Raw genomic sequence first — 25,095 nt, forward strand, 5'->3', positions numbered from 1 at the left:
ACATAATTAATTAAAATTTAAAAAATATGGATTGGTCTTTCCCGTTATTCCAAAAACGGTAAAGACCAAGCATAACGGAAAAGACAGTATGGTGAAACTTCAGTCTATGTCAGGGAAAAACTAAGACCTTTATGTGTTTTGTTGTGGGTATCAGTAGTGTGGAAAAGGCCATTAAGAACTAGTGGCAATTATATAAAGTACTCTTAGTTGCAATTTCAGTAAAATGATGGTAACAGTGTACCCCAGCCCTTATATTGGGATATCTGCCGGGGAAACTTTGAAGTCAAATTCAATAAAAAAAATTTGTTTTTTTTTTCTTTTTTCTTAAAGCCCTGCAAAAATAAAATATACACATTGATTAATATCTGTAAACTTTATTGTAATACAACTCGAACACATATATACGGTCTTACGGAAGAAATTGTAAATACAGATTTACTGTCAACAACATGAAATTGTCTTAAAGCCTAAACATCTTAAGCTAATACTGACAAATGATAAAGAAGTTGCCAATATAATCAAAGTTAGCAATGATCAAATGATAGGATACTTGAGTGCACAATCTTAACAGTTGTAGTTCCCTAGGTCTACATCAAAAACATGCTGCTTTCCAGTGCGTGAGGTTCCTCCTGTTGTTGTAGGAGGTGGCAATCTCATAACAATATTGTCTATGTGTATGTCATCCAAGTCATCCATTTCAGGATACACAAACAAAGGTTTTTTCATAACACTGGACTTGCGACGCATAAATTGCACCAGAGCTTCATCATCTTCATCAAAGTTTTGAATGATCTTTCCCACAAAATGTTGAACGGACTTTTTCCCGCAATACTTCACAAGAACAAAATCACCTAACTTCAGATTTGTGGTACTGACTTCATCTTCGATAGGAAAGATTTCAGTAGATTCTTCCAGGCTGTCATAATCAGAGAGTGCTGCCTTATTAGCGAAGGGCCTGATCTGGACAGGTGACAAATGTTCTCTGTCACAAGATACTGATGCTCCATGCTGAAAGAAAGCACAAATCATTATACCATGCCTGGTCAGCTGCAAATCATCTTTCGCCTTGTTGATCAATCTGTACTTTTGTAGAATGGGACCAACAACTGCAGCGTGTATAGCCTTTCTTTCATTTTGTCGCTTTTTGCTGGCTAGTACCTTTGCTTTGAGATCATCTTTGATAGCATAGCAGAATGTTAGCTCCTTCCTTATCCTGTTGTTATTCCCGCTGGAAAGGAGGGAATATGCCTTCGATGCTGGAGAATCGCTGATCACGTTAACACTCAACTGCTGAGCATTCTGCATTCTGCTGATCTTTCTTTTCAATTTCCGTATTTCAGTTTGATATTGCTTGATCTGAGCATTATTCTTGGTAATTGTTCTGTATGCTTTGCGGTCCCGGGCTTGCGTCTTTCTCCTGCCAGCTTTCTTTTGTGTTGATGGTTGCGATGGTCCTGGTTGTGGTTCACCAAATTCATCAGCATCTGGGCTAGGTGGGGGAGTGCTTGGCAGATCCTCTTCCAGTTGTTGGAATTTCTTGCTCCTTTGCTTTCGTTGGTTGAGCTTCCATTTTCTTCTCAGTTGCCTTTGCTCCCTCTCTGAAAGCTTGTGAATATTTGGAATCTTTCCTTGTGCCTTTCTTTTCTGATATCGTTCCCTTTCTTTCTCTAAATATTTGTGATAGGCTCCAGGGTCATTTTTAATCTTCTCCCTGCATTTGCGCATCGCTGCAGCATTAGATTTTTTCGCAGGTGGCTTACCGCCTTTTTTCTTAAATGGATTCATGTTCTGGAAATTTTACAAATCAAAGCAGGAATTAGTATACACATAAACATAGCATAACATGTTAGCGTCATCTCTACATATCTGTTGTATATTTAAAAATATGTATTTCATCTCTACATATCTATTGTATACACCTTTTCTACTTAGTCTTTCCCGTTATATGATACGTCTTTCCCGTTATAACGGTAAAGACAAAATTTATTAACGGTAAAGACACAACATTCCACCTCAGCCTTTGACATTGGTAGATGGTATTTCTTGGCACTCAGTAAATGATAGTGTTCTGCATGCATACACCATGCCCAGTTCATTAAAAAGCAAAGTAATTATGTTCACCAAGTTTTTAGGACATCGGTAAAGACATGGAATTGTTACGACATTTCACAGGTATGGTCCTTACCTTGGTTTTAGTTTCATTCTCATGGCTTCTGCTTAGCTGGCGTTGACAATATGGCTGACAACATCCTGGTACTTCTCCCACACCAGCCACCTGGTGTATTTACTGTGAATTTTTTGGTGTATTTCTCATGTGATAACGGTAAAGACACACTAACTGATATGAAAGGTACATCAGTAAAACTGTTTGCAGTTGCAATTCTTTTGCATTTTTCTCAAAGACAACTTGAGTGAAAATACTATTGAAACAAATCTAAACAACACATTCTAAATAGAGACAAACAAATAAATCATAACCCGACTTTTCATTCCTATAAACTGTGACACTAGATTCTGGACATCTAACGGAGTGGACAAATTCAACATAAACTGGCTCTCAATGTATTTGTGTCTCAAATAGATTTCTCTTAAAATTGGTGCCAAATGTAGTATAATATGTGGCAAACAAAGCAGTAGTAATTAATTTTTATAACTTTGTAACACATAAAGGGAAAGTCCAGGGCCATATCTTTACCGTTATTTGCTGAATTATGTGAAAATGACCCATATATAGTGTGTAGATGTGTATATACATATACGTATATAGTATGTATATGTGTATATACATACATATATATATAGACATATATATATATATACATAAATATATATATACATATATACACACACATATATATATACATACATATACATATATATATATAAATATATATATATATATATATATATATATACATATATATACATACATATATACACATATATATACATATATAGATACATATATATATATATATATATATATATATATATATATATATATATATATATATATATATATACGTAGGAGTGGGGCAAGTGATTAGCGCGTCGGCCTCACAGCTCTGGGGTCGTGGGTTCAAATCCAATTGCCCCTAGGTATGGGTGCGAGCGTGCATGGTTGTCTGTCTCCTTGTGCCCCATGATCGGCTGCCCACCGATTCAGGGTGTCCCCCGCCTCTGGCCTGGAGACAGCTGGGATTGGCTCCAGCACCCCCCACGACCCTAATAAGGATAAAGTGGTTGAGAAAATTTGATATTGTTTAACCTGGACATACAAACTCACAAAATCACACTCAGGCCACAGAAAAAGATTCTGCTGTCATATTCCAGGTTAAACAATATCAAAAGGAGGCATTAGGAAACACACCAGCAATAATTGATATACATCATGTAACTTACATTCACAAATAAGTTTTATTTTTATCCTTTTATACATTAGAACCATATCCAACACATTTTTATATTATAATAAATGACTCTTTTCCTTGTCATTTACATAAATCAAAAAAGTTGTATATTAAGACTGCAAAATAGTACTCCTGTAATTTTTGTATATTTTGTACACATACGAGTGACGATGCATTCATTTATGCTTGGAACGAATGCACATTGTTTGGGGGTTTGGAGAAAAGAGAGGGCAGCCAAAAAAGCAGAAAAAAAGGCAGGAGCTCGAGCAAGGCTAGCAACACCACCAGCATGTGACCGACAATGAACCGGGTTACATTCACAGAACCCTTTTTGTACTACTTAAATATTTGCGTTAAGCTTAACGTCCAATTAACCGCACCGTCTCTTAAAAAGGTGTGCGGTTTTTCCGAATAGCGCGATCCAAATCTGCTGGCTGCTTTTGGAGTGCCACGCATTTTTTCTTTTTTTTGCAGTACAGCGGGGAGCATAATCAAACACACCTGAGGGAGAGGAAGAAACTACAGATCAACAACAAAGAAAAAGAAAATATTAACCAACAAAAATGATTCTTATTGATTAGCACAGAGGGTGCTCATCAAAACACCGGCGGCTCACCCGCACTGTGAAAACAAAATACACGCACAGTATAAGAAAGATTAAACCATGCTATAGCATCCCATGAATACATTTTGATCATTGTTTTCGCAACGTCAATTTAAGACGCAGTATATTTCTGACCTCTCCCGTTACAGGAGAGCGTGATTGAAATGTATGAGGAAACACTGTCAACCCAACTGCACAGAATTTCATCCAAAGTGCACTGATACATACTGTGTTCTTCATAAATGTGCCGAAACACGGGGGTGGACTGATCAGGCATAGATAAGTGCGAGTATCCTCTTTGGTTCGTGATCCTCAGAGCGATCAATCATTGGAAAAAAAAAGTAATAATAATAATAAAAGCGAACATGACTAAATGTGCCCATCTCTCTATCCCGAACAGATGTAATTACAATATGGCAGATCATGTCACATCATTAGATTTGACAGAAGGGGTCTGCGTGAATGTAAATTGCTGCGTTCACTTTGAAAACAATCTATGTCGATTTGACTATACTTTAGTTTCCTCCTGTCTTATTTTCTCCAGCGACATTGAAATACAGAACCACCAACCTTCAACCCTTCCCATAGAAAACAATTGGTACAGAATAGCTAATATAAAACAAGTGTGTCAATCGAAGCTTAACATCTCCCTTGCAGCCAGGTGGCAAAGGTGGCACTAGCCTGGTGAAGCTTGCAGTCTTACAGTACGACGACTCGAGAGCCCTGCAGCCGTTGCTGGTGAACAAATTACATGAGGAAGCCGGAACCGTTTTGAAGCCCAAAAAACAACATGAGAAAAGTGCCAAGACATGTACCTGTGTGTGTGTGTGTGTGTGTTTATGTGTGTGTCTGCATGTGTACAAGAGAATGTATGTGAAAAGGTAAGCAAGACCCAGAGATGTGATGTGGGCAGTGCTCAAATGGGGGAGGGCAGGTGGGCGCTTTTCACTCAGTGCTGCGGGTGGGGGTGCTGGGCTGGTTGAGGTTCATGGTTTTACACAACCAGCCGGCAAAGTTCACTTCCTCCACTTCTGATCGTTTGATGAATATGTGACTCTGGAGGGAGAACAAGAGGGCACAGGTGTGGATACCAAAACGACAAAGAAAAAAAATCTAACTACACAAAGTCGAGGCACTCACAATCAGCATCTTCAGATCAGCCCTTTCGGCTGGATTTTTGATCAAGCTGTGAACACAAAAAAAAGATCATTCATGTAAAGAGGTGGACAGCTCTTACTGTACTTGACCTCTCTGTCTAAGGTCAACTGGGCTCCAGCTCAACTGTGACCCAAATTAGGAAAAGTGCAACAGAAAATTGTTAGACCGATAAAAATGTAGACCACTAATGACTCCTGGCCTTCTCTATGGCTAAATCAAATTTCAAGTTAATAAAAGAGACAACTACTTACCATTTTGTTACAAAGTCTTGGAAGTCATTTGTAAAAACGCCATGTGGCAGTTTAGGAGGAGGCTGAGGAGTAAACAAAAATATAAAAAAGATTTAAAAGTTGGCCAAGAAATACAATGGCTAAATATGTACAAACCTCATTAACAATATAGTCCAAAAGTTCAAAGATGGCCATCGCAGGTCTGCAGTCCATGCCGTGTCCTGTGCCAGAGATGCCCATTAAATGCAGTTTCTCTATGCAAGCCAGTAAATTTAGAGCCCAAATGTAAACAATGTATTTTTTTTCCTTACCGCTCACAGGCCTCCCTGGTGGTCTGGGTCTTTGCACATTGCAGTGAGGCTCTCCCTCATAGCCATCCAGCAAGGGCCTTCCAAAGATTGCCTCGAGTTCCTTGACGTCTGGAGGGGGGATGGGGTATCGGCCGATGGCCAGTTCCACCAGTGACAGCCCCATGCTCCATACATCCGACTGAACAGAGTAGTGGGTGCCCTGCAGTCTCTCCGGCTGTCGAGGTAACACATGGTGTACAGTATATACGTCAAAGGGACAGACGGATTGCGGCAAGACCAAGACACAGCCTGGGAGGGTGGTGGGAAGTGGATAACCGCTACAGAAGAGTGGGTCCCTTTTGCCAGGAATGCACAAAGAATTATATCTGACAGCGGAAATAAAAGGCATATAGGTGTTATGGAAAGTGTGCAATAATTATTTAAACAACAGAGGCCAGGCGTAAAAAACAGAAACTAAGCAGACAAAAATTAAAATACTACTAAACACTTTCTATTAGTTAATGGAGGGTGTTTTGTACCAGTTAATCTCCAGTTTCATGTTATACCATAGGCTAAGACTTCAATAAAACCCTTAGTGTGAAAAAGAATATTGCCGTCTTGACTCTCCTGCTGCATCTAATGCTATTTCTTTCAAGTCTTCCAGTCCCAAATGCCTCAGGCGATTGTCTTAAACTTTGATTACCGGTTGGTTAGCTATTTACTTTGACAGACGATGCAAAAGGTACATGAGAACTAAAAAGACAGAGTCTTCCGTTTTCTATGGAAAGCCCCCAGGCGTAAAATTGTACTAGTCCAAACAAAACAGTTGTCTAAAAGATTTCAAAATACCAGCTTTCAATATCGGCGTGCGACTCCACACATTCCTTAGGTCCACTAAGTACTTTCTTCTTTTTGGTATACATGTCAAAGTCCAACAGCACAAGTGCTGTTATTATAATATTTTTAATACATATTGATATTCCAGTGCGTTTTAAAGAAATGTTAAAAAGCCCAAGTGGTATAACTCTTCATTTTGCCGTAGTAGAAATACGTAATTGGTCTAAATGGGACCATCTTGACAGTACATGTGAAAAATGTTTTTCATTATCTCCGGTTGGTAGGAAAAAACCTTTATTTGTATTTTTTGAATGCATAGTAGCTATTCAACGGGAAGTCGGCAGGGCTACACCAAGAGGATTTGCATTGACCAGGTATTCTAGCAATTAGAAAAAAACAGGGAGGGAGAAAGAGAACAGAGTTGCCGACGCGTGCCAAAGAATGCTCTCCTGGGCACGGCCCTCGCCTCTTGGCGGGGCAGTGAGAAAAAAGGTAGAGGGCGGTGCCACTCCATGTGAGAAAAGAAAGGGAAGGAAAGTGGAGATGGGGCCAGAGGAAACAGGGTGGGGGCGCAGAGCTGACTCACCGACATGTAGGAACGCGTTCCAACAAAGGAGTTGGCCATGGAATCGATGAGCTGGCCGCTCACTCCGAAGTCGCACAGCTTGATCTCCCCGCGAGAGTTGACCAGAATGTTGGAGGGCTTAACGTCTATGTGGCAAGAAAGGGGTCGGGTGGGAAAAATGGACAAAAAAAGGAGACAGAATAACTTTATACAAACGTCTGGTTTTGGTTTAGATAGAACATGCAACTAATTAATTGCATGATTTGTAAACACATGGAAATTTGAAAAGCCTTTGTAGCACACAAAATAGTGTGCACTATGATACTATATTTGCAGCATCAACACATGGTATAATTTTGCATTATGAAGGACATCTACGCTAATTTAATCGGATGTCCTTGGAACATGTCTTTTGTGGCGTGACTCTCTTCCAGCAACCAAGGTCATGTAAGGAGTGACAAAGCGATGGCATGAAGAAACGAGAGAACGATGAGGGAAAGCGATGGAGGCAGGGAGGGAGAGAAGGAAGGGTACACAGGGCGAGGTTGCTCATAATCACATTTGAGAGGGGGTAATTACCGCCTGAGCTCACAAACAACTCTGTCCCGGAGTACCACTCACCCTCAGGCAATCTATGCACTTTATATACAGTTGCCAATACATAATTCAACTTAAACAAGTTACCGTCTGCATATTTTATCGCGATTATGTGGATGAATCCACTTGGAGCATGTAAACTTGGGTTTTCTTAAAATAAAATAAAAAATAAAAAACGGGTTCATTGTTCAGATAAATTGGGCGTATAGCACCGTCGAAGGCATTTACCTCTGTGCATGATCTGGTGCTTCTCCCGCAGGTATGCCAAACCTCTCAGCACCTGGTAAACAGGAACAACAACCAGACACAAAGAGCTATTATGAACAAAGCATTCATTAAAATGATTACAACACGAAATAAACATTAAGAATGCTAATACATACGGCTATGCTAACTTTGCCCAAGACTTCCTCTGGAATTCTTCTTGCTTCCTTCAAAACCTGGTCCAATGACCCACCATCCTGTGGTGGTAACAAGACACTTAAATATCGGCAAGAGAAGACTCTAATGTTTTAAAATGTGTAAATATGTCTCACCATGTGTTCCATACAGATGCTAATTTCGCCGTCACTGTAGAATGCGCCGTAGAAGCCTACAATGTATGGGGAGTTGCACTTATGCAGGACCTGAAGTTCTCTAATGATCTGGTTCCTGATGGCTGGCTTGATTTCGAGGTGGATCAACTGAAAACGAGAGGAAGAACGCTCATGTAATATAATAACATTAAGGTGGGGTTAATCAAAAGGAGAATTACGATTCATTTTTCTTTGTATTTTTCTCAAGCAAAAGATACTGACATTAAAATACAGTTTTCAAAGATGAAATGGTAATTACTGAAAAAGCTGCGACAAAGTATTGGCAGAGCAGTTTTAGTCAAGTCAACAATATTCATTAGTTTGGCAGAAATCAAACAGCGCCCTCTGCCGGTCACAGTCCCTTACATTACACCAAATCCACTAAGCACTGGTTCATTAGTGTTTAACATCAAAGGCCCATTAAACAAATATCAATTCATGTCTCACTGATTAATCAATATTCATATCAATCACATTATTTTTCTCAATTCAGAAAAGTATTTAGAAAAAGTAATAGTCTTCCCTTTATTAAAGACATTTATTTATTTATTATTTAATACGGCTTGTTTCCCACAGATATTTAACATTTTTCCCCCTGGTAATACATTTTTTTCCTGATAATATTATGTTATTCTTTTAGGATTTTATTTATTTTTTATTATTTTCAAATTTAATACATTTTTGCCACCAACAATGCATGTATATATAAAAATAACTATGGATCAAGTGGGGATTTGGGGTCTTTTTCGTAAATATATAATAAACAAATGCAAAAAAAGGAATGTGAAAATAAGAAATTCCCTGAACTTTGCCGTAGTATATTTACAAAAAGAACAGTCTCGAGTGTGCGCACATCTTGGCCACTGGGAGGAAGCATTTCACGGAGAAGCGCTGTTAAAAGAACACTTGATTTTTTTTCCAGTCAATGGTTGATTATACTTCTTTTTTTCTGTGCATGTATGGCATATATCTGTGAGGGATTAGGGGTGTTGTTATAGTTCTTGTCAGTGACAAGAAATGTGGTGGCGTTTGTGTGTGGGAATACTTTTTGCGAGGCTAATTGCTGATCATTTTCGTTAACGCTTGTATGGCAGATTCCATTGTATATTAACATTAAGCTAGTGGGTGCATTCGAACAAATGAAATGTATTGAATCTTAACCATGTGTAATTTTCCTTGTTGTGTGCTGTGTTAATACTATTTACTACTCTACTCCAAATCAACAAAACACATTTGCTAATGTCGACGGGAGCCTTATGTCCAATCTGTAAAAGATCCGCCGCTCAGCTGCACAGAAAATGTCAACGCTTCCTCATGCTCACCTTGCGAGCCATGACCAGACCCGAGGGCTTGTGGCGGACCTTGTTGACCACTCCTCCATTCCCGGCGCCCAGCTCGCAGATGGGTTCAAAGTCCTCGTCCTTGAGCTCCCCGACTTGTGCTTTCTGAGTGAGGAAAGCTTCCAGTCGCATCTTCTGTTGATCATCCAGGTCCAGTTCTCCTAGCTTCTTTTGTAAGGCCTCAAGGTTTGCTCTGTGAGGAGAAAAGCAACGTGTTAGCCTACCATTATGTAACGCTCTAGCCGTCCAGTTTTTGTAGAGTTTGTCCTAATTAGAATTACCATGAGGGACATTGATATGGAGTATTTTTGGAATCTAGTTTTCTTTAATTGTCAATTAATGAGTGTCAGTAAATTAACGTTAAGTTGGCTGTTTGTTTAGATCACATCAGCTATAGGCAGTGTGTGCTAACTGGGTCTCTATTTTGGCAACACCAGCTGGTGGGTGGAATGTGCTTAAGTTTTTATTTTGTTTAATATTTGACTAAAAATGTATTGGTGGGTTTCTCTAGGACTGTAGAAATCTGGAGTATTATAATTCATTATAAATAACAGTGGCTTGCTTTCTTAAATTAGCTAAAGATTCTTTTTTACGTTACAATTGTACAATTTTAATAATATGTTTTTGTGTCATCTCAAAAAGTTTAGTGTGTTGTTCAAAGGTTGAACTTACAATTCCAAATGGACTATGCAGACGGCGATTTGATGGAAATTATGTCATGTTACTACTTATAGATTGCTAAGGCACTGATTCTTGATTCCTAAAGTGTGGCATGAGTACAGTATTACATCTGCTATCTTTTGTGACATACAAAATGATCACAATCTAAATAAAGTTCAACTAAATTGAATTACAGCATTTTGATGTTGGTCATGATGAGGAGTTTTTTTTTTAAAGGTAAGCTAATCATATACAGCAGTAATGGCACAAATCTCATGGGTGGCTCGAGTTTAAGACCGCCGAATTTCGTTTAAGGAATCAAACTGCTATGGCTTTTCATTTTGGAATATGTTGGGAAACCGCAGTGCACCGAGCAAGGCCGTAGCCGAGATCCGAAACCCAAAACTGCAAGGCAGACGTGCTAACCATTCCTCACTATGTTGCCCATTACGTAAAGCTATACACTGTGTGAAATATTTGGGTATGATAGTCATGGTACTCACTCAGATGCAGCATCAGTGGTGTTTGATGTGGGCTGCCCTTCTCCAATGGGCGTTATATTCAAAGGACCCGGTCTTTTTTTAGGAGCCATCTCAGATGGAAAAAAAACCTGGTTTAAATGTCAAATATTGTCCGAAATGCACCGAAGTTCCCCGAGCAGAGGACTTTAAGCAAAGTGGTCCTTTTCCTCGTTCGCTTGCGAGCAACAGGATCAGGTCTCGGTGGCTAACGACTTAGCTGTACGCTAACGTCGGCGAAAATATGGCACTTTCCGGAGCCGCGTCACTCAGATTTTGGGCTAAAACGTGGCATTCCGTGGCGTTTCTAATAAACAACTCATTTAATGATGATTAGAGTATTTGGAGCGAGCGCATTGCTATTTCCGGACGCTTCTTATTGGGGTTATCTACCTGCTGCTAGCCATTAGCCACCTAGCTACCGGAAAAAGGAAGCCGCGAGACTCAGCGGCCCGCCACGTTTCCCCCCCGTTTAACCCAAGCGACAGTCACGCAGCCGGGTGTTATCTGGTGGTCTTCTGGCGTCCCTCCGCAAAATTACGACTGGGCTGAAGGGGGGCTCGGTGGGTAGCCGGGCAGCACAGGGCTTGCGTCTGTGACTGCTACTGGTGGTCCGTCGATACAGGAAGCAACAGACCTGAGTGACACCCAAGGGAGAGTTCGTCACTTCAGCGAGGGTTCTGGCCCAAACGCCAAGATTTTCCAAAATGAATGCGTGTTAAACACATGCATCTCACAGTGAACTTTTAAATTCAACTTTTAACAAACCAATCGATGTTAAGTCAGATGAAGGAACTAAAGTCTTTTTTTTTTTTTTTTTTCAAGGATAATGTATGATTTATTCACTTAATAGCATTGCAAGACATAAAATACAAAGATTCACAAGGATAAAAAAATAAGAATAATAAATAAAATAAATAAAATAAAATAAAATAAATAAAATAAAATAATAATAATAAAAAAAATTTAAAAATTTAAGTGGAACATGACACATAACACATAACTAAAGTCTTAGTTACAAAACTGCTGCCTTCAAACAAGAGTTGAGTTCGTCCATTCACCACGCTCGTAACTCAAAAACTATCCAAAGGAATAGTACTTTTAATTCGAAAACGTAATGCGTAGTTTAATAAAATTGGACAAAGTAATTCAATTACTTTACTTAACAAAATGTCAAAGCATTTTTTTAAATCAAAACATGGGATTCTATCACCAAAAATACACAACCCACCCAAAAATGAACCCAAAAAATGAACACAACAGCTTTTAAAAGAACTTGTCTTTAATTCCATACATCAATACAGCTGTTAGAAATCATTGTTCAAATTGTACAATGGTAACCCCAGGCTGAGCATCCAAAATTAAACCACAAACCCTTCACAGTCCTCAGAAAAACACGAAGAGGTCTCCAGCTTTTCCCCCACTTCTTTCTGCCTGTCAAAACAATTGGAAGCAATTCAAGGCTTAATAAAATATCATTTAACTTTTATTGTTTTAATACGAACATATAAAAAAACAAAACATTTACATAATGGATTAACCCAGAACACATTTAAGACAAGCAAGGGTGCGAAAACAAGCCGGAAGACCCAGATTGAACCTAACCTTTAACCAAAATCCTACATTAAGTCCCCAATTTAAAAAAAACTGTCATCAGAACAACATTGGAGGACTTTATTCAGATGGGGCTTGGCTTACATTTACTGACATGTTGGCCTAGTCAAACATTTTAAACCCACTTCAAAACAGCAGTCCTATCAAATAAGTCAACTCAACATCCGCACGGCATACGATTGATTAATGCAGGGTTGTCAAGAGTATAACAGCAATTGTAAATAATTTAGAGCTACCGCCGCATAAAATGGAACGAATTTTTACCTTCAAACTGTACAGCAACAGCTGCCAAATTGCAACAATTTTCTGGAATCTTAAAGTAGAAGTCAGAGATTTCACTGAGGAGGAACTGCATAGAATAATGTAACTATTAAATAAAGAACAAAAAGAATCTCCAGTGTAAAATGGGCTTCAGAAAGTGTCACTTGTTGGTTCTGATCAATCTGAGTGTGTAATGACTGAGGTAGGTTTTCTTTTTCTTTTTTAATTAAAAAAAGGGGTGGGGGGGCCAAAATAAGAACTGAAAGAAACGAAAAGTATCACAAATGCAGGTCGGCGTTGTGTTCTTGAAAATTAAACTGGATCAAATCTTCTGGAGGGGGAAAAAGCAGTAGGAGTTTTGCATCACAGACTATTTTGCCTTTTTCCCCCTCCACCTTAAACAGAGTAGCAGAAAAACAAAATCAGACACTCAGCGGCGCAAAGACAAGAGGAGGGTGTGCAGGAGTTGTTGACTTTAGTGGTGGAGGGCTAGGCTGGAAATCAATTGAATTTCTCTCATTGAGGAAAGGTAAAGTATAAATAATGGCTGGATGATGTTCGAGCCAGCCAAAACTGGTTGTCTTGCAGTGACTGAGTCAAGTACAAACAGGAATCCTACTGACACGACACTGAAGGTTCCTTATCTGAATGTGGAGCTGCTAAATGGCTGCGACTTTTTTTTTCTGATGACGTAGGGTTACTAGTGTATCACTGTTCCATTCTTCGTGCTTTCAGCCCCCTTCGTCAAGTCACTAGGGGTTTGCGGAAGAAGGGGGTAGAGAGTAGCTGTGGGGGTCAGTACGCGGTGACCAAGTCCTTGTCGTAGTTGTATCGCCCTCTCTTGGGGGCGGGGCTGTCCGCGCTGTCATCAGTGTCCTCGCTATCGCCGCCGGCCCCGCCCCCTTCCTCCTCAGAGGACGAGTCAAGAGTCAGATCCACCACCGCGCCACTCGGAGGCGCGGCGGGTGCCCCGCCGACGACACCAGCCGCCGGCGCCGAGCTTCCTCCGGATTTTCCCGACAGGCTGGTGCTGCTGTGAGCTGGCGAGTGACCATTTGTTTCGGGAACACCTGGAAACAAGACGCAGGATTTTGAGGAAAGGGTTGACTCAATTAAATCGATGCAACAGAACTAAGAATGAGTTTCTACATACACATGTCAACCGTGGGATACTCCGGCGTGTCGCTGCGTTCTCGTTCCTTTTCCTTCTCCTTGTCGTCATTGATGGGTTCCCAGGAGCCGTCGGTCAGGTACTCGATCTCCTCGATTTCCTCGTTCGTCTCTTTAAGGATCTCAGACATCAACCTAAAAATACACAGTCACAAAAATGTACGTACACTGCAATAAAGCTTTGGAGAGACACTCAATTTCCAATATTATTCGCTGACATTTTCCAGTTAACAATACAGATGTTTTTAAATGTGCATCTTTTAATAACTTTGACAATTGTACAGTCAGTCATCACCAGTCAGTAATGACCCATTACATGTATGCACCTGGTTACCATGGTAACCACACACCATTTAATACATTACATTCTCCATCATTTTATTGCATACATGTCTAGAAACATGCTATACAACATACCTTCTGGTAGCGAGTGAATTTATGTATTAGGCTGGAGGCGGGTCAATGTGTGCAATATTTTTTTGCTTAGTGTTTGGCATTAAAGTATCGCCTTGAACCGACTGTTCACCAAGAAAAAGCCACATTTTTCAAACTGTTGTCAGATGAGACTGTGGACACTAGCTTACCCGTCAATAGTGAGCAGTTCAAAGGGCGCCGGCTTGTCACATACGGGACATGTCCATGTGGGCTTTTTCTCATTCATCTGAAGAAAGAAGACTGCGTCGAAACACTGTAGATGCGCGCAGGTTAGGACCCGACATGGCACGCCGATACGCATCTTCACTAGCTGAGGAGAGAAAGAACATGTTTTTTTTTTAAGTATCATGTTTTACATGTTGAAACAGAGCTCTACTAATGATTTGTATAGAAACCTAAGCGTTGTCATTTTTTTGGTCTTTAAACATTATTTTCTCCATTATCAGACCTCTAAAAGATTCACTAATTGCATACCTAATTACGTTGAGGAACCGTCTTTCACATGATGGTCAAATGTACTATTTACTGTCTGCACCTTTATGTAAATAAATACTCACTGGACAAATAAGAGAAACTCTGAGGCCTGTCGTGGCAATCTCACTCTCTGGGTCAAAACGTAGCTTGTCTTGAACTACAATACATGAAGATTCAAGGTAGTAAAATTCACTTTTGTTTAGCACTCAGACTGTAGACTACTAGATTAACACTCACTGCGCTCACGACAGCGTTCTGCGGTCTCCAAAGAGGAGTGTTTGAGCTGGCTGAAGAGGTCCGATGCAGTGTACATCCTCACCAAATATACTGCCACAGAGTACCGCTGTAAAAACAGAGGTTTAACAGTCATGAGAAGACATCCATAAATAGATGACATTCTTGTCAAGTCCACGTGCTCCCGCGGACCTTGCCAAAGTTTCCCCAGGTGACGGTGACTCTATTGCTGAGGCTGGAAAGATGCAACCAAGGGGTGACGTTTACAGGGCGACATGGACGACGAGGCTCCACGCCAGGCTTGTTAGAAGGGTAGTAACCCTGAAGAAAAAATAATGAGTGCATTGTTCAAGAGAACTCTTTGTGGAATTTACTGCCTAGATTCCATTCAAGGTGCCTAAATACACTCTAAATTCAGCAGTTGGTGCAGAAATAATCGAATAGTTGCTTGTTTTCTTGTAACAATAAAGGTCTATAAAACGACAGTGTAACAGATTCTTGGAGCATTCAAAGTGTTTGGTTTTTAATTTCACTAACTACAAAGTGTCACGTTTCTGTACTATGCTAGAACTCACCGGGACATGACAGTACGACTGGTTGACTTTAACCGCAATATTAGGAGGATATTGGTCCTCTTGAACACCGATGGAGTCTGTGTAACATATTCTGTAACACAAACGAATCATGGTATAAGAATGAATGTGAAACTACAGAATGACAATGAGTTTTATTAAAGGAGTAAGGGTAGAATCTAGTGTTGGAACTTGTTGAAAATGACACCCAGAATGAAAAATTCATTGCTACTAGCTTCTTACCTGAGAACCACCTGGATGGATCTAATCCCTGGGCGAAGTTCACTGCAAGAATTAACAGCAATAAATTATACTCCAGGCTCAATACAGCATGTTGACTGATGGGGGATTGGAAAACAATCCTCATTCCTACCTTGCATTTCTGATTTGGTCTGCTTGACTTGGTGATAATTCAAATATGCACTGGCTGTCTTGGAGTTTCTCATTATTTTGGGCAACTGTCGAAACATACCAAAAAGTTCATATATCATCATAGGTCTACAAACAAAAAAACATGGTCATTTTAATTCTGTTTTACCCAAATATAAGAATGGAGTCTTTTAGTGATGCGTAATTTTCACAGAAGTATTTATAGCATGAAATGAATACTGCATGGAAGAACACAATAAATAACACTAATGTACTAAACTAACTAAAGGTACCATTGACCGAGTTTAATTCGCTTGGGAGGGTTGGTAGCATTGCCAACCTTCCCAGACTATTGGAAGCAAATGAAATAACCACATTTTCTGATAACTATGAAACAAATTCTGATAACTAATCCAAATTTTTACTTGAGGAAACAATCATCTATGCCCCCATGGGATTAACCATCATTGTTTTTGGGTTACCGTTCAGCCGAGAAAAATAAACCAATCTGTGAATTTGAGAGCCCATCTTTGAAAAGAGCCACATGCTGAGAATAAAATGCTCTGCACAAGTGTCGATTTATCTTCTTGCTGCCGCTGAGTGAACATGTCAGACTGGCATAATGAATGCGGTGTTTAAAAAATCTGGGTCCACGTAAATTTAGTGCTGGTGCAGCCAAGAAGTACGGCACTCTGATACTAAAAATGAACATTCACCTTACAAAACACTCACTTGTGCCAAACTCTGACATTGCGCTGTTTCAACACTGCACCACTTTGGAGTGGGCATTATTATGGGCAGCACAAGTCACTTCTTTACAGGTGTCCATTTTTGGTTGACTGTATATATTCGAGAGATCTAAGTGCAGACTCACTGAGCTCTGTAGGTGGAAGCAGAGTTTCCAAAGTCTGATAGAAGGGCAGCGGCACTAGCTTGACCTCAGGCGCAGGGGTGGCCATTGGTTTGGAGATGCCGTTGAGGTATTCCACGCCCTGAGATGGCGCAGAAGGGGTCGAGCCGAGGGCCGTGTAGGAAACCGGGAGGCCCTCCGGACGTCGCGCCGCCAGCCAGCTGGACGTTCTGGGGAAGCGCGACTCGTAGAGCTGTCGGACATTTTTTAGTAGTTCGGGGCTGTATTCCGTCTGGACCAGCCTGAGAGCTCGGCCCACCAGGTCCTGCTTTAAGCCGCTTTTGCTGCGGCCCATGGAGGCAAGCAGTGTCTGCAGGTCAGACACCCGGAAACTTTTGACCATGTTCTGGATTGAGAAGAAAGCAAGATGAATCGCATGACTGGTGAAAAGAAATTCCTTACGATAGTAAAGTCCGTATTTGGAAGTGAACATTTAACTTGATGGCTGCCATTGACAGGAATATCCCATGTTCAAATGGATTGGACATCAATCACCGGCAATGACAGCAAATTAATTAAAAACTTAGTGGGAGATACCGTACATACTTTTCTTATTCGCCATGCTATGCTCCATGTTGCAACAGCAAATTATGCAACCAAATGAGTTATGTATTTAACAAATATATATGTAAAGTATGTGTATATCAGTTTAACCCTGTTACTGATTTATTTCTAAAGTTCTTGCAGCTCACCTAATTTGAACAGTGTAAATAAACCTATCCAAAACAATTCACTATGAACCTTATACCCTAAACCCTGTAGTATTTTTTCTTCAACTTCATATCAATTGCTATGAAAGAATATCTAAATTTAGCATTGTTTAACATCTTATTAAATGTGGGAACATTTTGGACATACGATTTTAAGAAACCTGAACAATCATAATGGTAACATTATGAACTGGTTTACTTTGCTTCCAGGTAAAACGGACTTTGGGTAACTTGTTTTGAATAATAGAGAACCATTCTAATGCCATAACAATGTTGCTGCACTCTATACAAACTAAGACGAAAGGGTAAACAATGGAATGAAACTCAAGTCATATTTGCGGATTTATGCCTCACGTCAATAATGCCAAAATTCGTTAGCATCCCACGCCATAATATTAAAGCAACAGGACAGCCTTTGAACCTTATTATATTATTTGCAATAGCTAAAGCGATATTAAAAGTTGTATTACGTTTGGATCCCAATAAGACTTCTTTTCCCAATAGACAGCGTGCAAAACAACATGCAAGGTGTTTACATACAAACCAGTGAATGCGAAAGCGGTACGAGGAGGAAGAAATGTGCAAATTAATCAAATAAAAATACAGCACATGAAAAGTTATACTTAGGTTGTTTATTTCGAACAATATCCATTGACGCTGCGCTACTAGCCGGCTAGCTCTGCTGGGAAAACTGCTTTTCTCCCCCCAGTGTTCAATCATGTCAATCGGTCGTTTTGACAGGTGCACTGCTTGAGCAGCTAAGCATGTAACCCAAACAATAATGTTAACCAAAAACAAGGTGAAACGTAGGGAAGTGTAACAGCACAGACACCTCAATTGAGCTATGATGAGAATCATTCATTTTCGGCGTCTTCTTTGGAGCCAGCGTGATGCTACGATGCTAACCCTTCGTACTTGCTAAGTTAACTGGGAAGAAAGCTGCGTTAGCAACAGAGGCTAGTTGCTTTCGCCGCGACCCTATTACGCCACATTAGTGACAGTACGCGCTTTGAATTCGTTTTCGCACAAAGCCCCTAAAGTTAGGGGGTCCGCGCCGGTTCCTCGCCTTACATACTCCCGCGACCGGCTCCGTGTTAAAGCAAAGCGAAAATGGGTCTCTACTTGCCATCGCCTCCACCAGTTCGGCCGCCATCTTCACATAGCAGTACCGCGAGAGTCCCAGCCGACTGCCCGTCTTTCGCCAATGGGGAGCTCGGCTTGCATTGACTGACAGGTCCTATTAGCCAATCACACAGTGGTACTCACCCGGACCCGGCATATTCCATTCAAAATGGGCGGGACCGGCGCGTTTTAAAGTTACAGTGTAACTTTTTTCAAAAACACTAAGAGACTGGTCTCCTTTCCAAATTAGGCCCCGGTGATCACAAATGACGTGACCCGTGACAAAAATCTAATATTCGCGGTAATACGGCTTTATAATGTCGTGGTTTGGTTAAAGTTGGCCACCGATGGACATTTAATCCGCCGTGGATGCAAAGCGCAGGATGCCAAGTGGATGAGGTCGCATGGTACAAATGAGATCCCGTCCGAGCAAAAAAATCCACTCCGGGCTGTGAAAATGTGTCTTCGGCGCTTTGTCTGATGCGACCAGAATGTAAAGGCAATATAAACGTAATCAGAAATGGGCCGGGCATTCGTCAATGTCATCATGACCCACGCCGTGCCCGAACTCTTATTTGTAGTGGTATCATTTTTGTTTTAAAAGTGGATCCCCTTATTAATTCAAGGTTTTATCTAGTCCACGTGAAATCCACTCCTGGTTTTTAAACAGCAGACAGCCAAGAACCCCCACATCCCGAGTCCCGTTAATGAATTGATGGCAATATCCTGTCATGACATTCTGTGTGTCGGCTCAGTGTCCGAGTGGTCAGTGTGTCGGCTTCACAGCTCTGGGGTCCTGGGTTCAAATCCAAATCACATCCACCTGTGGGCAGTTTGTTCTCCCTGCTCCACAAGGTGGTTTGTCCTCCCTGCTCAATGTCTATGTTTTGAAGATAACGTAGAATAGTCATGATTTTTGTGGTCTTGATGCTATTAAACAGTATGTGTTAGTATACTAGTTAGTATAATTGGTTGAGCATTAGAAAGTTCATGAGACAGACATCTAAAAAAAACTTGACCATTGAGACCAGCACATCCAAGCCAATTGATTCCCATTGATCATGAGTTTAAATGAAAATATAAAATCCCAAACTTTTGCAAGCACAATAGTATTTCTGTCCTCTGTTTTCATTTCCTTTCTTAAAATCTTTTTTTTTTTCCAGTCAAGAGTTTTACGGGAGATCGGATGATAGCGGAAAAAGTTTAATTACTGCTCCGTTGTAATTGCGGTAAGTCCTTGGATGGCCTTCCCAACTGGACAAAACAACTTTAACAGGATAACAGTGGCATCTAAAGGGCCTTTGACTCTACAGCATGCATCCTGAGCACTCCAGGTCTTGCGCAGTTCTGAGTGTTTAATCTCCCGTAATTACACAGATTTGCTTAGGTTAGTAAAAATAATCCGCCTAAAATGAGACCCCCCACCTCGACCTCCCCTGTGCCTCCTTTGCCCCTTTCTGTGAGGGATCAATTCGCAGTCATATAAATAGTGGGAAGCCCAACTTTGAGGACTGTGGAAAGTCGGGCTCAGCGAAGAGGATCCGACACGTCGGTCAAATCTTCGAAAGACTCGCCGCATTTAACTTTACGGGCTGACGTCATTTCCACGCGATTGACATCGTGTAGCCGATGAGCGCATCAAGGTTAACGACAGTTGAGAGGCTCATCTTTATCTGATCTTGTCAACGCCAGGACTCGGTCAAGAGATTGCACCATGCTGTAACAACCCAACTTTTCTAAAGACGGCAGTGAAATTTTCCCGTAAAAACCGAAAGAGGCGATTTCTGAGTCATGAGCACTATTTATTTAACACCAGAGGTGATGACGGCGGAGAACAGAAGTGGACGAGAACGCCTGGGACTGAGCTTCACCATCGACTACCTCCTGTTCAATAAAGGAGCCAAAGATTCCGCGGGGGACCTCGATTGCCGCAAAGCCGACGAGGTGGTCGCTGTACAGGAGAGGTCAGCAGAGACCGGAGAGAGGGATGTCGGAGAAGAGGGGGAAGGAGAGCGACGAGAAGAGGAGGAGGAGGAGATGACGGCTACTGGTGCCGCCACATCTGACGAAAAACCCAACCAGTCGTACATTGCGCTCATCTCCAAGGCCATCCTGGCATCGGACGGAAAGAAGTTGCTCCTGTGTGACATCTACCAGTGGATCATGGACCACTACCCCTATTTCAAGAGCAAGGTACCTTGATTCACCTGTGGGTGCATATTATCTATTAAAGAATCTGACGACACACCACAAACACGCATAGGCAAGAATAATGAGCTTTTGAAATCCCGGTCTTGACTTTCTCTGTTATCAAAAAGCAACTGGTGGATAAACAATAAGTGTATTGCATCTACTGCCATCTATTGGAAGAACACAAATGTTTTTTGATGTAAACAATTATAATTCAGTGAATTTGGGTCCTTTCCACATCAGTCGCAACGATCTCTCATGACTCGGAATGTAAACATTTTAGCGTTTTTGCGAACACAGACCTACCTGGCATGCCTAATCTGTCTTGAGTGTTTAGACAATTAAGAGCGATCCCATTGTTGGCAAATTGGCAAATAGCGTAATCCGGTTGCTAGGTTGCAAACCACCACCCACCTTTAGCAGGTGCGCTGGGTGACATGGCAGATTGAAGGCCGGTCTATTGGATTACGCTTGATTGTACGGTTTGACGTGCTAAAAAAGAAACGCCGGGTGTAGTGTCTTGCGAAGATCATACTCCACCTTAACACGCCATCCTCACGCGAGATCTGCTAAGAACGGGGCAAGGTGACAACCCGAAGAAGATCAACCTAACACCCGCTTATGGCCACGTTTTTGCATTAGTGACACCCTTTATCCTAACTTGTGTCCGTACAGGATAAAAACTGGAGGAACAGCGTGCGCCACAACCTGTCGCTCAACGATTGCTTCGTCAAAGCGGGACGCAGCGAAAACGGTAAAGGCCACTTCTGGGCCGTCCACCCATCCAACTACAAAGACTTTTCCAACGGGGACTACCACTGCCGAAGGACACGGCGAAGGGTCCGCAGGGCGGCCGGACAACTTCCGCTCTCGCCCTTCGGAATGCCCCTTCACCTGGCCCGCCAGCATCGGGCTGCTTGCTGGTGCTGTCCCCAGGTCCACACAATCCCTTTACCCTGTTTCCCCCCTAGACTCTATTGGCCTTGGTCCAGTGTCCAAGTGTCAAGCTCACATGTCTTTGGACCCTAGAGCTGACCTACCTAGTAAGCCTTAGTGGGATTGGGAGTCAGGTTGACATTGAGTCACTGTCATTTTAGATTAAGATTTGTTCATGTTATGTCACTCTTGGACCGAACGGACCCTAAGCCACAGATAGAAAGTTAATTTGTGAGCGAACAAGGGTAAAACCAAAAAATACAATACAGTGAAATGCCGTGAAAAAAATGTTTTTTTTTTGCGGAATCCCCTTTTATACATGATCTTAATATATATTATTTAAATCATTCAATGTATTTTTTTGTGTTTGTTCTTAATCCTAGAATGGTAACCCTCTATTTCAGGGGTTACCTTTCACGCTTCTGAAATAGAGGGTTACCATGGTTACCGGGCGAAAAAATGGGTCCTAAGCAAGACAGTGCAATGAAGGGTACCCATTTTTTCCCCAGTAACCATGGTAACCCTCTATTTCAGAAGCGTAAAAGGTAACCCCTGAAATAGAGGGTTACCATTCAAGGGGTTAATTCTCTCAAGAATTGGTGGCCACATGCATGGACACAACTTTTATGTTAGATAATAAGTGATTCATTCTATTTATCTGGGATATTTTGCCATGTGCGTCCAAACGGGTCATTTTAGATCTTTTTTTTTTTATTTTGTTTTTATTTAATTAAATTTATTTATGTATTCATGTGAATTGAATTATTGTGGTATAGACTGAATTGTGGGACCCTTTCCTTTTAGCAGTGCAGTTCAATAATTAGCCATTCTCATGAATACTTCATGGGATCTGGCCACGTAGGTACAGGAAGGATTTTAAAAATTGGATTTTTATTCAAGAATGGCCTCTGCATATTTTGCAATTAGCATCCATGAACGGGTTGGTTCAAGATTATGAATCAAACGAGAAGAAAACCTATGCTTAACTCTGGGCAGCTCTGATATCTTCATTTATTTTTCACTCAAAAGATCTGAATATTAAAAAAAAACAGCTACCTCTCAGTGTTAGTGTGCTTTCCATTATTATTATTATTATTTTTTTAGCTTTCATTATTTTCCATTAAGGGCAGCCCTCAATCTTCATTTGAAACATTCTGATTCAGGTCAAGAGGCGAAAAAATAAGCAAAATGCTGCAAAGGTCATCAAAATGTTGGGAGAGAATGTAGCATGTAAACTTAAAAGCAGACGGACAACATTTTGTTTTTCCTTGGTGGAGGTAATCTATATGTTCAATGTTTTTTTTTTAGCTAAGAAGACTTTTGCACAATACTTTATGCGTTCTTGCATCAAAGACCAAAGTTGAAATGTAAATGAAGTCAATCGCACTTGTGTCATGTTTTGTACATGCAATATTAAATAACTTGCAATTGTCACATTGCCATTATTCTATGTATTTGGGGAAGGCACTAAAAGTGAGCCCGCTGCTAACACAGCCACCCGTTGTTACATGCTAATTAGTCAAAAGCTGTCGGACCCAAAATCTCCTTCCGCATAAGAGACTCAAATAGTCAGCTGGGTCCGGAGGGGGGCTTTCCAAAGCCGACTCCTGAGTGTATGAGGATGGATAATCTGGGCAATCCCAAATAGTTTCAAGAAATAGGAAGATTATCACACGCCATAATCTGCCACAAGAAGAGGAGAGCCCCCAAAGTCGAGGAAAGGGAAGGATGGAGAGACGGGAGGTCATTAATTTATTGGTGAAGATGACATGTAAGAAAGAGAAACCATAAATCCAGTACGCACATGTAAAACCACAACAATTATACAAAGTAGAATGTTGCTATGGTGTTAATTCAACAGAATTAGTATAAAAACTGGGAAATAAGTGCGAAAAAGAATGGTAAATTGAATGGGGAGAGCAAGAATAACCAATGAGCACATCTTGCATCACCAAATTTTCATATAGAGATTGTCGTATTTGCCGGACTATAAATATATATTTTTTTCATAGTTTGACTGAGCCTCTGATTAATACTCAAGTATGACTAATATATGTATGTTTTTTTCTGACCACCAACAACCTGTTACGTTATATATATAATAATCTAAAGTACTAGGAAAATTGCTACTAGTCGGAGTACCTCATGGCTCATTTCCCTGCTTCTACTTGCTTCAACCTTTATAAATCAAAAAAATTTGAATCCACTTTAAATGCAGCGCCTCTAAAATAGAATAATGGCTGCTATGTTGAGCCATTACTCAAATGTCTTGATGATCTAAAAGCCTGTCTGGCTCTGAACTTTGTATGACTGAAGTTCAGAAACGAGCATGCCTTTGCTGCCGCCGCTTCAAAACTAGACAACAAACTGCCTCAGCACGTTTCACAGTTTTTAAAACACATTCTTGTCTTGGCATTTGGTACTCAGTGAGATACTGAGTATTTTATCATCGATGTATTTTTATTGGTGTCGATTTTATTACTCCGTTTACAAATGACATTTGTGTCTTTTAATTTCATCTACCCATTTTTCTGTTTTATGTGATGTTTTATCTACGTACTGTGCTTTACAAAATATTTATAGACAATGTGTGCTTTAAAATTTCTTCACAAGATCAGTTGGATAGGAAACTGGGTTTTATATGTATGATTTCCTTTCTTTAGTCAAATAAAGGGAATACCAGAATCGAGTAATGCTAAATCACTGAATTTGTTCCTTGTACAGGCTCTGATTTGTCAGTTGTTTTGGTCCATTGTCATCATATGGGACCAAAGACTCTTTATTAGTTTCCAAATGTAGGGTTTTGTACTTTTTTCTTAAGATAGAGGGGATATAGAAAAGTGGACATGGACATCTTTTGATAATACGTGCTCGGTTAAATTAAGCCAGAAGGACTTACTTTGTTTAGCAAACAAATTGCTCTGATGATTAAAAGCAAATTAGAAATACTGGCACAGAAGATCCACAAATAAATGTCTATTTTACTATCAATAGTGAAATTCCTCCTTGACTAGCGGTGCTTGGCATTTACGTCCACTCCGCAGCCGCTGCCTAAGAGGATTAAAGGTTACACATTGACTTTTGTCAACTTTGTTTGTCTTGGGAAATGATCGAATATTCCAATAAGGCAATATTTGGCGTGAAATTAGATCATAAGAAGACAAAGGGTGCGCGCCACGGATTTGGAAGGGAAGAGAAAACGGGTGTTGTGGTGATTACGATACATTATATTATGATGCTCATTAAAAAGCTGATAAATCCAGCTAATTAATTTTTTGGGGGTTGGAGTGGGGGGCCCCACCAAATCTCTCGCT

The 25,095-nt window shown here is 40.7% G+C and overlaps 4 protein-coding genes and 1 long non-coding RNA gene across 6 annotated transcripts in view; 1 reads left to right on the forward strand and 4 right to left on the reverse strand.

The window, feature by feature from the left end:
- Positions 1-358: 358 nt before the first annotated feature.
- Positions 359-2,579, reverse strand: LOC144079409 (uncharacterized). Its single transcript, XM_077608159.1, has 3 exons — positions 2,186-2,579; positions 1,159-1,788; positions 359-1,008 (listed from the first exon to the last, which is right to left on the reverse strand). Exons 2-3 carry the CDS (start codon positions 1,783-1,785, stop codon positions 565-567), a joined length of 1,071 nt encoding a protein of 356 aa, XP_077464285.1. The 5' UTR covers positions 1,786-1,788; positions 2,186-2,579; the 3' UTR covers positions 359-564.
- An 815-nt stretch (positions 2,580-3,394) lies between these two features.
- map2k2a (mitogen-activated protein kinase kinase 2a) lies at positions 3,395-11,497 on the reverse strand. The gene is made up of 11 exons (XM_077607537.1): positions 10,770-11,497; positions 9,589-9,799; positions 8,228-8,374; positions 8,075-8,152; positions 7,920-7,971; positions 7,116-7,240; positions 5,714-5,927; positions 5,559-5,623; positions 5,424-5,485; positions 5,155-5,200; positions 3,395-5,070 (listed from the first exon to the last, which is right to left on the reverse strand). Exons 1-11 carry the CDS (start codon positions 10,856-10,858, stop codon positions 4,960-4,962), a joined length of 1,200 nt encoding a protein of 399 aa, XP_077463663.1. The 5' UTR covers positions 10,859-11,497; the 3' UTR covers positions 3,395-4,959.
- A 743-nt stretch (positions 11,498-12,240) lies between these two features.
- On the reverse strand, positions 12,241-18,816 carry pias4a (protein inhibitor of activated STAT, 4a). 2 transcript variants are annotated; one of them, XM_077606507.1, is made up of 11 exons: positions 18,660-18,816; positions 16,788-17,169; positions 15,918-16,002; positions 15,788-15,829; positions 15,548-15,638; positions 15,165-15,293; positions 14,976-15,081; positions 14,822-14,895; positions 14,414-14,574; positions 13,813-13,964; positions 12,241-13,729 (listed from the first exon to the last, which is right to left on the reverse strand). In XM_077606507.1, exons 1-11 carry the CDS (start codon positions 18,684-18,686, stop codon positions 13,455-13,457), a joined length of 1,524 nt encoding a protein of 507 aa, XP_077462633.1. In that variant the 5' UTR covers positions 18,687-18,816; the 3' UTR covers positions 12,241-13,454. The 2 variants fall into 2 exon arrangements, with proteins under 2 accessions (XP_077462633.1, XP_077462632.1); XM_077606506.1 differs by lacking the exon at positions 18,660-18,816 and adding an exon at positions 18,366-18,653.
- Positions 18,817-20,377: 1,561 nt separating this feature from the next.
- Positions 20,378-22,086, forward strand: foxq2 (forkhead box Q2). Its single transcript, XM_077606509.1, has 2 exons — positions 20,378-20,848; positions 21,521-22,086. Exons 1-2 carry the CDS (start codon positions 20,447-20,449, stop codon positions 21,872-21,874), a joined length of 756 nt encoding a protein of 251 aa, XP_077462635.1. The 5' UTR covers positions 20,378-20,446; the 3' UTR covers positions 21,875-22,086.
- Positions 20,445-25,095, reverse strand: part of LOC144078443 (uncharacterized) — a 45,194-nt gene continuing 40,543 nt past the window's right edge. The window contains exon 6 of the long non-coding RNA XR_013301208.1: positions 20,445-20,862. This is a non-coding gene — a long non-coding RNA (uncharacterized LOC144078443). The remainder of the gene's footprint in view (positions 20,863-25,095) is intronic.

Source organism: Stigmatopora argus, chromosome 8, assembly GCF_051989625.1.
Source record: "Stigmatopora argus isolate UIUO_Sarg chromosome 8, RoL_Sarg_1.0, whole genome shotgun sequence".
NCBI lineage: Eukaryota > Metazoa > Chordata > Actinopteri > Syngnathiformes > Syngnathidae > Stigmatopora > Stigmatopora argus.

Excerpts from the sequence above, each read along its gene's own strand:
- map2k2a (XM_077607537.1), bottom strand. The coding sequence starts at position 10,858 with ATGGCTCCTAAAAAAAGACCGGGTCCTTTGAATATAACGCCCATTGGA. Across the intron at positions 8,375-9,588 it reads GTCTGGTCATGGCTCGCAAG|TTGATCCACCTCGAAATCAA; the intron begins GTGAGCATGAGG and ends TCTCGTTTTCAG. Across the intron at positions 5,928-7,115 it reads GAACGCGTTCCTACATGTCG|CCGGAGAGACTGCAGGGCAC; the intron begins GTGAGTCAGCTC and ends TTACCTCGACAG.
- pias4a (XM_077606506.1), bottom strand. The coding sequence starts at position 18,395 with ATGAATGATTCTCATCATAGCTCAATTGAG. Across the intron at positions 15,830-15,917 it reads GACCAAATCAGAAATGCAAG|TGAACTTCGCCCAGGGATTA; the intron begins GTAGGAATGAGG and ends TAATTCTTGCAG. Across the intron at positions 15,082-15,164 it reads CCTGGGGAAACTTTGGCAAG|CGGTACTCTGTGGCAGTATA; the intron begins GTCCGCGGGAGC and ends CTGTTTTTACAG.
- LOC144079409 (XM_077608159.1), bottom strand. The coding sequence starts at position 1,785 with ATGAATCCATTTAAGAAAAAAGGCGGTAAGCCACCTGCGAAAAAATCT. Across the intron at positions 1,009-1,158 it reads AAGATGATCTCAAAGCAAAG|CATGGAGCATCAGTATCTTG; the intron begins GTACTAGCCAGC and ends GCTTTCTTTCAG.
- foxq2 (XM_077606509.1), top strand. The coding sequence starts at position 20,447 with ATGAGCACTATTTATTTAACACCAGAGGTGATGACGGCGGAGAACAGA. Across the intron at positions 20,849-21,520 it reads ACCCCTATTTCAAGAGCAAG|GATAAAAACTGGAGGAACAG; the intron begins GTACCTTGATTC and ends GTGTCCGTACAG.